At 45.3% G+C, this 16,169-nt stretch overlaps 1 protein-coding gene across 5 annotated transcripts in view; it reads right to left on the reverse strand.

Annotated features, from left to right (window-relative positions):
* The window catches only part of GLI3 (GLI family zinc finger 3), a 284,194-nt gene extending 269,934 nt beyond the window's left edge, over nucleotides 1–14,260 (reverse strand). For 2 of the 5 annotated variants that reach the window (XM_054237018.2, XM_078342254.1), the window contains exon 1: nucleotides 14,027–14,260. Coding sequence is in view for 2 of the 5 variants with exons in the window: in XM_035253233.3 (XP_035109124.3) it covers nucleotides 13,216–13,513 (298 nt within the window). In the remaining 3 variants the exon portion in view is untranslated. Of the gene's footprint in view, nucleotides 1–13,215; nucleotides 13,552–13,743; nucleotides 13,828–14,026 lie in introns of those variants that run through there. The other 3 variants (XM_035253233.3, XM_035253232.3, XM_078342256.1) reach the window with 2 other exon arrangements.
* Between the last annotated feature and the right edge of the window lie 1,909 nt (nucleotides 14,261–16,169).

Genomic DNA, 16,169 nt, shown 5'->3' on the forward strand with positions numbered 1-16,169 from the left:
AAGGTAATAAAACAACATGCTCTTGATTCTACCAGGAAAAGTTGAAAGGTCCTTGCTATTAGCAAAGACTGGGCTCACTTAGGAAATAATAAAACTCAGCTAAAGGGAGGTTCCATAAGTTTGTCTTTCACTGGTTTCATTCATGTGATAATCGCCCTAACTCATCATTCATCGGTTTTCACTCTGGTTCATGTTCCTCTTTGCAGTCATGTTCTACACCTACAAAGAATACAAGAAAAGAGGAAAAGCACTCTCTCTAGCATGCTTTCTTCAGGTTATCTAGATTGCAACATTCGTGGAAAGCATTTCTTAGGTGTGGCCATCTGTTTATTTTTCTACATTTAGTAGATGTCGACATCTTCAATCACAGCAGTGGTTAGTGAAATGAAATAAGCAACTGCTCGACCAACTGAAAAAGTTAAAATACCAGGTAAAATATTTTCAGTGTACTTTAACTCATATTTGCAAGAGAACTGCAAGCTCTTCCTTGTATAATAAGTTTCCCCCGATCTGGAATTCAAGTAACTAGAATGCTTAAGAACCAGAGGCCACACGGCACACTGCAGCAGCAGCTCTTCCACTCACTTCCATCTCTTTTCTCAGATTATCCAGCGTCATTCATTGTAAAACACACAAGTTATTTAAGAACAGCTTTTGTAGCATAAAAAAGAAAAAAGAAGCACTAAGTTAAATTTACATATCAATTGTAAGATCCACTCCAAATTCAGAGACACCCCTCAAAGGGCACTGACAAAGTATTATACAACAGAAAAGGAGGCTTGAGATATCCCTTCCCAGCGCAGCCACCATGCATTGAGTCCCAAGGGCAGGGCTACCTGCATGGCTCCCCCTGGAGCTAGCTGGACAGTGCACAGCTGCCAGCAACCTGCTGCTGGGCCTCAGTGGTCTCATCCCTCAAATGACAGAATCAGACAGTGAGATCTGACCTTTCTCTTTGGGAAGGGGGAGCACATCCTCTTTAAGAACGTGTTAAAAGTTAAAAAGCTTCTCTCCAGAAAATACCCTTAAACTCAAAATTTCTAAGGGTTCACAGACCTTCCAAGCTTTTCCAAGAATATAGGTAGAGACCCCTTAAAGGAGAAATCTTTGATGGTCCCTTCTAGCTCTAACAATCTCAAAATAATTATTTTTTGCAATGGTCGTTCAAAATTGATTTCAATATCATCTTTAAAGTATGCCACAAGAATAATCCAATACCATTGGCGTCACTGTGTCTCATTCGGTACAAGTACCCTTTGTATCAGTGTTGCTTCAGAGCTTGCTAAACATTCAGATTCATGCAACGCATTTGCCTTGGAGGGTGGCACCCAGGAACCTCAAGTTTAGCAAGCATTACTAATTGTCAGATTCACCAAAGCTGGTTTTTTTTTTTGTTTTTTTTTTTTACTTTTTATTTTTTGTGACAGAGTCTCGCACTGTCGCCCGGGCTGTAGTACAATGGAGCGATCTTGGCTCACTACAAACTCCACCTCCCAGGTTCAGGATTCTCCTGCCTCAGCCTCCTGAGTAGCTGGGATTACAGGTGCACACTACCACACCCAGCTAATTTTATGTCTTTTTAGCTGAGGTGGGGTTTCACTATGTTGGCCAGACTGGTCTCAAACTCCTGACCTTGTGATCCACCTGCCTCCGCCTCCCAAAGTGCTGGGATTACCAGTGTGAGCCTTGAACAACTGTTCTACATGTTTATTTTTGCTCACTGCTGTATACCCACTGCAGTAGATACTCACTGAAGTCTTTGCTGACCAGACGAATCAATGAATGAGCTTCACCCTAGAATCCGGAATTCCAAAGGCCTACACAAACCTATCCTAGCACCCATCACAATGACAATAAACTTTCCTTCATCTGGAAAAGTCTGTGCTGAACATCCACCTCCCCTTTCCAGACTGTAAGCTCCATGAGGACAAGGCTTCTACTTTCCCAGCACTTAGTTCACGTGAGAATTTCCTTTATGTGCTTAGTCTACTGAGCACACAAATGATCGCATCAATGACCCTGTGACGTACAGGATGACTGCAGTGTCTTGAATTTCAATCACCATTGGTTTAGCTACATACATTTTCTTTTCATAGTCAGTGTTTCCTTGAAGACCGGCAAATTCTATAAAAACTAAAATCTTTAGCAAAAATATTAAACTAACACAAACACTCCGTTCTTAACCATTTGAGATAAACAGGCATTTACTACGCTATAATTGTTCCCTTTGACACACACATAACAGTTTTATCGGCTGTATTTGGGTAGAGAATACAACGCTCAAACTGCACATTGAAACATGCAAATGGATCAGAAAACCCCATTAAGAGATGAGATTCCTAGTAAGAACTAAGCATCTTCCTAAGTAGAGGGTGCTAATTATTAGGAATCAGGAGACAAGTTCCCAAAATTCCTTGACAAACTTGGTTTCTGTGGAGTTGTTGGTTTTTCCCCCAAGGCAAAGGACTTTAACAAAGCAATAAAACCCTCCCAATGCTCATCACCATAGAGAGAGGCTCAGTGAGAAGAGGTAAAGCTCCAGGCACTGACTGAAATCACACTAATTAATGGTCTTAAAGAATACTAATTCCAACCCCCACCCCCCCCCATCTGAAATGGATTTTTTAAAAACAGGCCCTTGGTCACTCAACAATCTACCCCCTTCTTCTATTTTGACAACTTATTTTTGGATCTCATTAGTTAGTAACTAATTATTTAAAAGTGTGGTTTCTGCTTGGAACAGGGCTATAAAGATGGCAACGTGCCAAATCAGACATCTGCTTCCTGTACATTCCTATAAATTATATCAGCTTATTTTACAACTTTGTCCCTGTCAGTTATAAAGGAGAAAGTTTTAACATTCTAGACACCCACACCTCATCAAACTGGGTGAAGAGTGAGTGAGCGGCAAACCGTGGCCGTTTTGAGCTGCAGTGATGGAATTCTGGAAACTCAGTCCTGAGCTGGTCCAATCAAGCATTCGTGATACAAGTGACCAGCAAAAATTCCTCGTGGAGTCCCGAAACACCACTAGGGCAGTAGCTCCATGACACTTTTAAAACCTGGAGTTTTTAAAATAATCGAGTATAATTTAGAACTTAAGCATCAAGGAAAAACTTTAAGTTCTGCTTCACTTCAAAGACTTTTCCCTGAGGAAAACAAGCCACTGTTTTTCAGATGTGAATGAATTGATACTTTTCCCCCCTGATATAGTTTCCTTGCTTACAACTCTACACTGTTCTCCTCGAATCCCTTTCACCACTAAAACATTACATGCAAGATTTGCTGGCATGCCCCTTGACTTTTCATGCTTAAGGGGGAAAATGTTTGTAGCTGATGTTTGAGTCCCAGCAGCTCAGTGAAAAAAAAAAAAGGAACCAAGGAAAATTGCTCTAATGGTATATCCCTCCTAAAGCTTGAAGTTTCGTAGGTAAAAGGAGGGATAAACATTCCTTCCCGAAAGCAAACAGTCAAGGCTTTTTCCCACTCAACTGTCCCTGAACCTTTTGTAATTTTCCCGAGGCCTAAACCCAGGGCACAATTAATTCCAGACCCTATTTTAAATCTAATCCGTCTCCTGTTTGCAACCTGCCTGCAGGTGGGTCTTTTCTTTCTAGATGATCAATCTGAACCTGCGTCAACCTCCTACAACGCAAGGCATTTAAAGCTTCCTGGAGCCACTGACCTGGTGATGCTGTAGGGCACGTCTGCATTTGAAAGCGGGCACGAAGAGAACGGCCACCTTTACCACACTGGCGAATTCCTGCGAGGACCTACATGTTAAACAGCACTTGCACACAAACACGTCAAGTCGTCCTCTTTAGAGTCACCACTTAGAGCTGCAAGGGGCGGGGGACCCGGGGAGCCCCAGGCAGAAACTTTCCACGTTACCAAGGCGAGTCCCCACGGAGTATGGTAATCGTTTTGCTCAGGTGGTACCGGTGTGGCCAATTTTGTTTGAAAGCTCGCTCGCTCTCCGCGCTTTCCTGTCGAGTTCCCTTCAGGTTCCGGTTTCCTCCGACGGTGGCAAGGGATGTTCTTCACGCCTTTCACCACTTTTGCCCGCGCCCGCGTCCCCTGCCCGAGGTCCTGGGCCGCGGCGGCGGCGGCGGCGGCGCGGTGGGTTCATTAGCGGGAGCTCCCGGCCCGCGCAGCGCCGTCTGCAGCCGCGTCGCCGCATCCATCATCATTACATCAGCGCGGGGAAGTCCACGCCGAGTGCTCCCGGCGCGCCCCAGTCCGCGCGCCAGCGAACAGAGCGTGCTGGATTGCTCAGAGATGGCTCTGGGTGTCTGGGGACGGAGGGGGTTCTCCCAGGCCCGGCTTTGATCCGCATTCCTGAAGCGGCCTTTCGGGAGACAATGCAGCTCCGCCAGCCAGGCCGCGGGAAAGGGAAAACCGCCGAGGGCTGGGGGCGGCGTGGGGGTGGGGAGGTGAGTCCCAGCGCCAGCAGCACCTAGCAGCCTCGCTCCAGTGCGGAGAAGCGGCCTGTATCAAGGCGTTTCAGGCTGGTCACCCAGCTCCTCAGAATATTCAGGGGCATTTGCAAACTTTGCAGCTGGCCCAGCCACGTTTCCAGCAGACGCTTCCAGGGGCCGGCCCTGGTGGCGTTCAGAGGGCTTTTAACTGGCTGAATTCAGGGAGCGGCAGTTTCCCATGTACTTTGCAATGCAACCACCCTGTGTGTCGCATTACAATAAAACATTGGGGATCCCTTGAAAAGTCTTCACAAAACCAATAGATGTGTGCTTCGCTCACAGAACGTCTATTTCCCCTTCTATGAACTGGCCCCCAATGTGTTTTCCTTCACTAGCTGCCATACATAGATTCAGGTGCTGTGAATGGCTAAGACACAGACCCTTCGCCTCATTGTTTCTCGGGGAGGCCCTGAGTGGAGCCCCAGTGTCCACTCTTAACAACCAGAGGCTTTCTGTAGCAAATAGAAAGTATGAAAAGACACAATTGTGGGAACATGTGCAAAAATTGGCTTTTCCGCTTGCAAGTCTCTGCAGCGAAACCTCTAACCCCAATGGGAGCAGGATTGCTTTATGGTTTAAACCCTTATAATTTTAAAAAGGAAGTACTCATGCCAAAGCCAACGTTTACCATGACGTTTGAAGTGAACGAAACAACTTTCTAATGTAGGGTGCAGTGGAACAGCACCCTTCCTGAACAGCTGACCCCTTCGTTTGTTTCCCTAAGCCAGTTGGTTTATTTTTAAGTTGCCTAAACTTGGGCAAAAACTCTCTTCGCTTTTTTTTCTTAGTGCATTTCAAGATTTAAAACAACTGACTTAAAAGCCTAATTAATGATAATCTGATCTGTCTGTGATAGGTTAAAACAGCTACTGGCAATGAGAGATCAGAAACAGAAGACATTCCGGGCGAGGCAGTGCTATTAACAGCACCATGGCTCGGCCTTAAGTGAGAAATTACTCTGTGTAGTTTAGGGAACTATTGCTCCAGTGGAAGAAGGCTTTCCTCCAGAGAAATAACACTTATTTACACCTGCCTGTATTTTCATAAGCTGAATAAGCTCCTTGATTTGCTGTTTTAAAAATCCAGAAGAAAGCAGCCTGTTGTAAGGAATTCTGAGGCAACCTACCCTGTATCATTGGAGTGACATTGCTGTCATATTTGTATTACTAGTTGATCAACTGCTACTTGAAGATGCGACGCCTGGAGTAGCCATCCAGGTAAAACTCCTATTAAAGATATGTACCTCCCTGTAGCTATTTAATAACCCATTTCTCAAAAATAAATAAATTCTTTAGAGAGTTTTGTTTGGTTTTGAGACGGAGTCTTACTCTATCGCCAGGCTGGAGTGCAGTGGCGCAATCTCGTCTCACTGCAACCTCCGCCTGGGTTCAAGCGATTTTTCCGCCTCAGCCTCCCAAATAGCTGGGACCACAGGACCGCACCACCATGCCCGGCTAATTTTTGTATTTTTAGTAAAGACGGGGTTTCACGATGGCCAGGATGGTCTCATCTCTTGACCACGTGATCCGCCCACCTGGGCCTCCCAAAGTGCTGGGATTACAGGCGTGAGCCACCGCGCCCGGCCAGAGAATTTTTTTTTTTTTTTAACCAAAATCAGGAAGTACAAACTAACGTTGATTTTAACTTTTTGATCAATTCTGGAAGTGAGAAATAGTCTGAGTTTCAATGAGAAAAATGTAGGGAATTTAAACCATTTCAGTGGATTTCAAGTATTTGTGCACCATAGAAAACCTCTTATAGGTTTTTAATGTGGTTGTTTTTTTGTGTTCAAAATATCTTCTGGAAGGTAAAAATCAATTCGATATTCGTAACCTTTGTGACACCCTAACAGTTCCCAGGGTTCCTAAGGCTTCCTTTCCTCTCCCTTCCCTATCTGTGTTGCTTTCCTTTTTAAGCAAGGGAAAAAAAAGCCCAACTTCATGAGCTCTTAATGAAATCTTCATTAATTTTTAACCATTTTTTCATGTATAATTATTTTACCTTTACATATGACTATTTTTCCATATTCAGAAAAGCTTAGAGCCTTAACTGAAATAAGAAAGCTTCTGTCCGTTTTGCCATTGGTAGCTCACGGTTCCCCAAATCCATTGCCTATTGTCTTCAGCCTTTCTTTCCTACATTTCTGATGCTCCTAATCGCAGGTAAGCAGCATTCATGACAGACATGCCCAAATGGAATTACTCCAAGGGGAAATCATTGCCTGGCTATGGATTAAGTGAATTTGGTTTTAGTAAATTAACTCCATCTAAACTTTTAAGAAATCCATATATTTAATTTCAACCACTGAAAAGCTTATTTGACATGAAAGTAACCATTACTATTGCAGTTAAAATCACAAATGACACTTCTGTGAGCCAGTGTTACTTTTCTGCCATTTGCAGTTAAAAGAAAAGATCATCAGCTACTCTTTCTCTGTTGCCAGAAGTTCTTGATGAGAAACATTTGAGGGGAGTATGAGGTCTCTATTTCATACGAGTTACCATTTCTGAGTTCTGTAAAACTGAGTCCTATGTGCCTTGCAGGAAGCAGCCTGCATAGCAGGTGCCATTAAAGAATGAGCAATAATGTGGAGCAAACTGGCACCTCCACTTTCTGCAGGGTTAGCTGGATACAGGCAATCCTTCTCAAACAGAGAAGGAGATCTGGAAGTCAGTTATCAGTCTATAGATCAGCTAAGCTCATGAAAACTGTATTCCTCTTAAGTCCACATATATCACAAAAACATCATGACTGATCAAATATGTTCCTTGTCTCACTTCCCTGAGGCTTATAGAAATTAAAAGTTTTCACATATTTTCTGAAGAAAAAACTTTAATTATTCTTATAGAACTGGTATAGCTTTGGTTTCTTAGAATCATGTGTGTCTTCACAGTAAGCTTAAGGGAGTATAAGGGAGTAGAGTGTATGTTCTATGAATAGTAATTTACTTTTAAACCATCCCAAATATTAGGCCAATAACCTGTTGCATGTTAAAATCATCTATCATAGCTATCCCAAAGGTAGGTAACTTATTTTTGTGAAGTACTACTTACCATATTTTATCCTCCCAACTTGTGAACTTTTGATTCTTGGTTCTTAATTGCAGATTTAAAAGCAACATTTTCAGAATTTAAGCATTTGTCATTAAGGCTTATTCAGGAAAAATTATCCCATGGTCCACTTACCCTATAACTTTGCTTGTTCACAGACAGAATTCTTTAGCTGTCTTGTTTTTCCCCCTTGCATGTACAAAACTGCCAGTGTAACATACACCAAACTACACACCCTCTCAATGAAACTCTCTGATATGGAATTTCATTGTAGTATCCACAGTTCAAACAGCAGACGCTGTCCTGAAGTGGCGTGGCCTGCTCCACACGTCTGGCCACTGGATTCCAGGTTTCCATACATCAGCGTCATTAAGGCTTCATTCTTAAGCTGCTGGATGAAGTTTCTCTACACACTGCTAACTTTCTTCAGAATGAATCATTCTTTTTAAAAATATCACAAAATGAAATCAATAATAGGGCTTAACTGCCTCAGTCCTTCATTACTGCAATTTGAAACTTATCTTTCATCTAAATGGTGAGTTTTCAGTCTCTTTTTGTAAAAATCAATAGTTTGTAATGTAAAGCACTCTGGAGCCTTCTTAGGCATTTCATGCAATCTTTAAAAAAAAAGTTAAAGTAGCAGAAGCTAAAAATTTCCACATGGAAATAAGCAATATAATGTCACACTTCATTCCGAAGTTACTCCAATAAGGATTTCAGTAAAAGTGCACTTATCTCCCATTACTTAATTAATTTAATTTTGTGGCATAAAATTATAGAAGAACACAATCAAACACTTGTGGTCAAAATGTACTCCTGTGCCGCCCTCCCCCACCGCCTGGCCCCCTCCCCTCTTAAAGAAAAGCAAAGCCCCTCTAGCCGTTTCAGGCCAGCAGTCAATCCAATTTACTGCAGGTACAATTTATATGTACAGTGCATGCCACAACAAAACCACAGTATGATGCCAACACGGCCCTTAAGAAAGTTTTCCCCTAAATCTCTGGAAAGGAGCTTTAAAAGAAAGCACGGATTACAGTCAGCTAGAAGGTAGGGAGGGGACTTACCTCAAACCCAGCCAAGCGGAAATCAGAGCAGTAATTCTACAAGTCGACAGAGTACACTTTCAAAGCTATAATGGTGTGAAGAAGTGCTGGGCAGCATGGCCTGAAGGCAGCACTAATACACTGATGACTAATGGCTGGACCCGGGCAGACAATGAATTTGGGGCTTGAACACTAACAGAAACCACGCAGTACTTTGACAAATGGGCTTTCACAATTTCATTCATTGAATAACCTTTAAGCACAAAATTGGCTAGGGTTCTCCTGGGAATTATATGACATGTTGTTGGACAATGATGTAAGTGTTTTCTTTTTTAATTATGACTCCTATGCAAAATGCAAAAGCGTCATATATGAGGATACAACTATAGATACCACAGATGCAGATGTGGAGCTCAACACAATATTGCCTTTCAGGAGGGGGCTGAAATGTTCCAAAGCCACCTTATTAACTATGTAATGGCTTTTTCATTCAGCTTCTTTAGAAGGCCATAGATTTTCTGAGACATTTTGTCGGGTTGAAATATACACACACAGAACAAAAAACACTTTCACATTTAAAAAAACCAAGACACTCTCAGAGGTAATGAGTAGTGAAGAAATCTGGCACTCAAATATAGTGCATTTAGAAGTACAAGTGGGAAAAGTCTCATTTTCAGGGGCCAGGCAAAAGAAAATCGCCATAAAACAATTGAGACACCATGTAAAGTTTGCGATCAAATGCACACTTCCAAACACATTTAACATCCAATTTCTTTCAAACATCCCTCCTCCCTCCCCCCGGAGTGACTGGCCTTTAGATTTAAAAATAATAATTTTGGCAATTTTTAAAAAGAGAATGAAATATCTAAAGTGTCTCTAAATTAACAAGTACCACTTACTCCAGACAGCATTGCCTTTAGCAGCTCCTAAAAACTTAAGAAAAGGATCTTAAAACAGGAAGCTTAGTGAGCTCATAAAACTGTTGCTGGAGCCAGGAACACATAGCATATTTAATCCGCAAACTGTGAGAGTCTACAGTGATTTCAGCAAGATCTGAGGCATGCCCTCAAGGTTTGCTGGGATCTGGGATTAGGGGGTTGATAAGAACCTCCACTGCCCATGGACATGTTTTTCTTCTGCAGTTAAACACAAATGCATAGAGACATTTGACTGCTGCTTGGCGTTACTGCTCAAGTTATATAAAAGCTTTGCAGCTCCTTTTGCTGTCAATATATCAAAGTTTAAAAAAAATCATCAAAGTGTGAAATTTCATTTAAAGTCTTCGCCAGTCTACAGCTCTATTTCACAGGCCCATCAAATAAAAGTAAAGATGAAAAATACACTGAAAGTACTTGAAAAAGTTTGCAGCAGTACCCCTGCCCTGTTGTTGTTTATTCTGTCTCCCTTTATTTGCTTTGAACCCAGAAACAAATCAATTTTCATCTAGAAAAATGACAACGTGAAGCTTAGGGCAGCATCTTCTCCTCGGCTTTAATGAAAAGCCAACCTGAAGTCCATTATTAGAGTGGAACCTTTTGTTTAACAAACGTGTGTGTGTGTGTGTGTGTGTGTGTGTGTGTGTCTGTGTGTGTCCCTTAAAGTCATTTCAGCATTTTAATTGCCTCTCATGATGTAAGTTGGCAGAAAATTTCTTGAATCTTCCAAAACAAATCAGACCAACTTCAGAATATGAATGCCAGCAAAACTAAAACCTCCTTCAAAGAATTCTTTAGCTGGGGATTTACAACAATTGCATAAAGAAGAAAAGTCTGACTTTTAAGATAAGCTACTATAGTCTAAAAGCATTAACATTCCATTACTAAGGTTTTCTTGAGGATTTCATGACTCATTGATTCACTTTTCCTTCAAGACTGGTTTTTCTTAGTATATTACTGTCTCCATATAAGTGAGTGCATGCAACAATGATCATTAAATTATTACCTTTTCTAAGCTCCCAAAAGCTACCCTCAAAAAAAAAAGGAGGGGGAGAAGAGGTCTCAGTAAGCGGGATACCTTACACAGAAGGAAGGACCTCTAAATGGCTAAGCACAGAGGAAGTCTGAAACCCTTACAGCATGCAGGTAATTAAGGAAACTTCAATGGCCAAGAAACAAAGGAAAGCCCAACTTTTAGGCTTGGTCATCAAATTGATAAATTAACGATTCTTTCATTAAATAAGTAATGAAATAACTCAACAGAGCCATTTTTCATCAGTACTGAATTTTCTCATTTCTGTCTATGGTCCTTTGCAAATTAAATATACAATAGAAATGTGTTTATATGGAGGTTCAATCAAGGAACACAAGCATGTTAAAGGCACCAGGAATTGGTAAACATCTGAGTTGGACCTACCGGACTATTAACAATAATACAATCTATATCTTTTAAAGTGTTTCTGCTTGTGTGAAATTTCACTAGACACCTCTCACATTGGACTCATTCATGCATCTTCAACCAAAGCTTCCCTAGGCTGACTTTAAGAATTACATACCCTGAAAGGATCTCCCCTTAGGCGGGGAGTTTCTAATTAAATAGCTTTTAGTATAAAATAAACTCTCTACTCTGTATAAGCATGCTATTACAACTAATTTAAATGTTATTTCATGTTTGTTTTAGGTTTGAATATAGTCTAACTGGCCAAAGTGTTAGTGTACCAGGTTGTTAAGACCAATATTTCCTAACATAAACAAATTCTTTAGATACTTCACAGAGTTTACATTGTTAAAACCAATACCGGCAGCTTTAATATATCCCCTCAACTGAAATCCTGTTCTGCTTTAGAAAAATGAAGAGATTTTGAGGCTACTTCACTATTTTAAAACATAGCATTTTCCTCCTTCAAAATAATCTTGACACATGTAATTAAGAAACTGTCAGACTACTATTAATTTTTAATCTAAAACCTAAATGAAATAATTACAAGAATCAATCAATAAGGCACCTATTCAAAATTACCGAGCAATTACATAAATACTCAAAATTAATACTTCAGGCCAATTCTTGTAGATTTTGGTCTATAATATGCTAAGACATCAAACAAGACAAACAGTGTAGCATGGGGAGGATGAATGGTTTCTGCCTTAAATAGACTAAAAAGAGCTCATTTCAGATGGCCAGGGTGCAGGACCCCCACAAGCCATGCCCAACGCGTTCAAGCTGAAACTCTTTTATTTTTAAACGTTAATTTATTTCCACCAGACAGGTATTTCAGGGATCTAAAAAAAAAAACGGCCTCATCCAAATTCTGTGCAAAAATCACATTTAGGAGGGAAAGGTCTAATTACTCAATTTTTCAGCTAAGTATATATACTGTGCTCTGGAAAGCCTGACTGAGGAGAAGAAGGAGGAAAGGACAAGGGGAGCAGGAGGTATTTTTTAGAACTAATAATACCAGTCCGGCTAATGGCACTGCCATGTATTTGCACAGCGGCCGGCCCTCCATACCTCTGACTAAAGGGTTCTTTCACTTGGAGACGCGGACAGTCCATCATTTCAAACTGAAGTGGCAGCTGGAAAATGTGGAACAGCTGGCAAAGAGCTTGGAGAAAATGTTTTACATAAATATATGTACATATAAACTGGCAGAGGGCCACGAGCACTGTACCCAAGGCCAGAATCTACCCGGCAGTCTGCACTGGGGAGATGAGAAGTTGGGGCAGGAGGAGCAGCGGCGGAGGAAACCTCCTTAATCCTTTTCCACGCGGGGTCAGGAAGGGAAACCTGGGGTGCAGCGCCTCTTGGGGGACGGCATCTTACAAAAGGAGGTGCAATCGGGGACAGGAGCACAAAGTTCAGGAAAGGATAAAAGGCCGGGTGTGGAGTCTAGCGTCCGCTTCGGGCAATCTACTTAAAAGTCGCTTCACAAACTCTCCAAGTTTGGGGTCAATATTTACACCCTCTCGGCCTTCTCCCGCCTATTTTCCCGCTGCTACTCAAAAAAGGAACTGTCCCCTGCTGCTCTGTGTAAATGCGGCACCTTAAATGATTATTGCCTGGACCACGGTTATTGTGTATCTGTGAGCGCTGCCCCTGGAAAGGAAAAGAAATAAAAGAGAATCCCAAATCATATACAGATGGTACAACTTTCACTTTTCCTCTAGGACGATGGAGGCGCGCCTCTCTCCATCCGCTCACTCCACACCCCCGCCCTCCGAAGCGAGGCCCCGGCGGGAGAAGCCCCCGCGGCGGCGGGCCCCGCGCGTACCCACCTCGCCGCCCGCCTCCTTCCGCCCATCCCGAGCGCCGTGCGCGCCCGAAGCCCGAGCCGCAGAGCGCCACCGCGCCGAGGAAGGAGTCCGGCGCGTGCGGGGCTAGCGGAGTTCTTCGGAACCCTCTGGGTGGGGGCGGAGGCGAGGGGCGCCGTCGCCACTGCCGCAAACTTTGTCCCCCCTCCAGGAGGTGAAATTCTCCCGTCGGTCTCCGGCCGGCCAGCGGGTCAGACTCTTGGAAAAGGACCTTCCAGGAGGAGGGAGCGAATGCAAGACTTGCTCGGACGCCTCACGGGCGGCTCTCTAAATCTGGGCGCCTTTTGACAGCCATTTTCACTCCATCCCGTCCCCCAGCTGGGGACCACCTCTAGCCCAGGAGGCGCGGCCGCGGCCGTAGGAGCGGGCTGCGGAACAAAGAACTTCGAGCGGGACGTACCTGCGGCGGCAGCGGCTGTCAAGTCCCTGAACTTCCCATAGACCCGCGGACTGGGCGCGGGCGGGCGGCTCCGGGCTCCGCGCGGCCGCGGGCGGCTCGGGCTACCGCGAGCGGCGGGGCTGGGCGCGGGGTGCGCCCGCCGCGGGCATGGTGCGGCGCGGGTGGCCGCGGGGCGCGCGGGGAAGGCGGGAGAGCGGCGCGGGCGAGTGGGAGCGGCGGGTGTGCGCGAGTGCGAGTGTGCGAGCGCGCCGGTGGCGCTGCCCCTGCCCGCTCCCTCCCGCTCGTGCAGCTCCGGCATCAGTTTCGGGGATCGTGTAATCCGATCCCTTCTGACTCACAGGCCCTGAGTGACAGTTCTGATTTGGTTCAACTGCGGGAGGGAGGGGAAAGAGAAAGAAAGAAACCCCCAGCCGTACGCCTCTCCTGGCATCCAATCGAGTTTCTGGAAAAAGGTCCCATCCCAGCCTGGAACCCCGCGCTGGGTGGAGAAGCCCCCAGGCCCGACCCCGCGCCGCCTGCGCTACTCACGGGGTGGAAAAGTTGTCCCTCGGCTCCGCGCTCCCCTCCCGCGCGCTCCCTCCTTCCCTCCTCTCCTCCTCTTCCTCCTCCTCCCCGTGCTCCTCCTCCCCCAAGTTTTAACAGATGTTGCCGGACTCTCCCCACTCCCTCGCACTCCCTCTTCCTCCGCCCTCACCCCCGCCCCGTCCCTTTTCTTTCAGCCACTCTCTGGCTGAGAGGACGCGCTGAGCAGCAGGACGCCTGCCGCCGCAGGGGGCGAAGTTGGGAAAACTTGGAGTGCTGCTCGCCTTACTTTTGCTTTCTCGCTCCTTCCAGGCCGTGCCGGGGGCCCGCGCTTCTCCCGCCCGCCAGGTCCCCAAGCCCGAGTAGGTCCCAGCTGCGAGGCGGGCGGCGGCGGCGGCGGCGGGGAGGCGGCGCGTCGCGGGCCGGGGTCGGGGGCTCGGGGGGGGGGGGAGCCCGGGCGCCGCGAGCCACGCGCGCGCTCCCTCCCCGCCCTCCGCCTCCTCCGCCCCTCCCCGGTCTTCACATAGACACATTCAAGTCTGCTCCTCCTCTTCCCCCTCCTTGACCCCGCGCCCGCCCGGCGCGCCGAGGCCCCACCCACCCGGCGAGGGGAAGGGGGCCCAGGCGTGATGTCACCCGCGCCCTCCCTCGCCGCCCCGCCGGGACGCCCCCCAACCGCGCGCCCTGGCGCCGGGGCTGCGTCCTGCCTGCTCCCCTCTTCTCCCACCCAGCCTCTCCTCTTTCTCACTCTCGCTCTAGGGCTGGACTCCCCTTTATTCTTGTAAGGTCTCTCTGATTATCACCGCCCCCCTACCTTTAGCTCCCCATCTCCTTGTTTCACGTTTTCCTCAGGCCAACCCCGAAATTCCCCCTCTCGCGGGATGATGCCTTTGGAAGTTCAGGGTTTTTCTCTCCAAAGGACTTGTCTGTCCTCAGGGCTAAATCCGCGAAGTGAGTAGGAGCTCCCACAGGTTCCCTGCTGTCCCTGTGGGCCACTTTATAAAAAACACAAAAACAAAGACCCCGGGCTTGGAGCCTGGACTCGTAACGTGCTGCTTTTCCTTGAGCTACAGAGTGTCTCTGTCCCTGCTTCCTTTTCAGAGGCCGGTGCTAGTAAGTTATGTTGCCTCCTTCCTCCAGCAGCCAGTCCATGTTCATGTGCGTCCCTTCGGTGTATCCAACCTGGACCTGTAATTTAAAAGAGGAGTTCTCAGGGGGAAACAAAGGAAGAAAAAGAAAGAAAGAAAAGAAAGCCCCTGTGACATTCCAACTTCCCCTCCTCATGGGTAAGCCGGGTCCACCCACCCACCCGGCCAGAAGCGCCCCGGAGCTCCCGGTGGCTTGTGTGGCGTCGCCGCCAAGTGTCTTGACTGAAGAAGAGAGTGGGTGGATGAATGATGAGCTGTTAGGATTTGAAGAGCATTTTGAGATTCAAATGCTTAGCTAAAGAATCTTTTAACGAAATTGATGGTGATATTCACTGTTTGTTTCTTGGGACTCCTTCCTTGTCACAATGACGTGACGAATGCAGAGAAAGACTTAAGGTTTTATGGTGGAAGTGGTAAAGGTAGGGGCTAAAGGCCCTTGTTAGCCGTTTGTTTTAAGGTTTCCCTCAACCTCACCCCTCAGGAAAAAACAAAACACCACTGACTCATCGCAGAGAGCATGAGTCTCAGAAGGCTTGTGGCAGCCCCATCTCCGTGCTCACTAACTGGCTTCAGGCCTGGGAGGATTCTCTGAGCCTCCATAGGCTCTGAGCCCATCTGGGGAATAGTGTTAGGAGTGCCAGGTCGCTTACCTCCCAGGATGGCTGAGGGTTTCCAATGAGAAATACATGGAAAAGTATAGAGGGATACAAGTGTGTAAGAATTATGCTTTTACAATTGAAGAGAGTTGCAAGCACCTTTCCTTTATATACTCCCAGCATCAGTCACAATTGTTTTTAGTATTCATGTACTGCTTCTGCCTCTATCACATGAATACAAATAGTACGTCCTGATGGCCTCTCTGTTCACCCAATGGCAAAAAATAAAATAAAAAGAAGGACAGCCAATAAATCAACAAATAGAATAAACTAGATATTTTTACTCTTACTTCAAACAGTCTTCTAGCACATTTTGAATCATGAAGATCTTGATTTTTCAGTTCTTAAAAGACAAGAACAAAGCAAAAGCCGCTAATCTTTCCCCCTATGCCCATCACAATAGCTAAACACAAAAGAGGAAGAATAATGCTGTGTCTCTTGTGTCCAACTCTGCTTTAATGGTAGACATCTATATATATATATATATATATATATATATATATATATATATATATATATAGAGAGAGAGAGAGAGAGAGAGAGAGAGAGAGAGAGAGGCACATTTTGCAGAAACAGCGGAGAAAAAAAACACTTTTCCTTAGTATGGGTTAAATAATGTCATAATGCA

Source organism: Callithrix jacchus, chromosome 11 (genome assembly GCF_049354715.1).
Source record: "Callithrix jacchus isolate 240 chromosome 11, calJac240_pri, whole genome shotgun sequence".
NCBI lineage: Eukaryota > Metazoa > Chordata > Mammalia > Primates > Cebidae > Callithrix > Callithrix jacchus.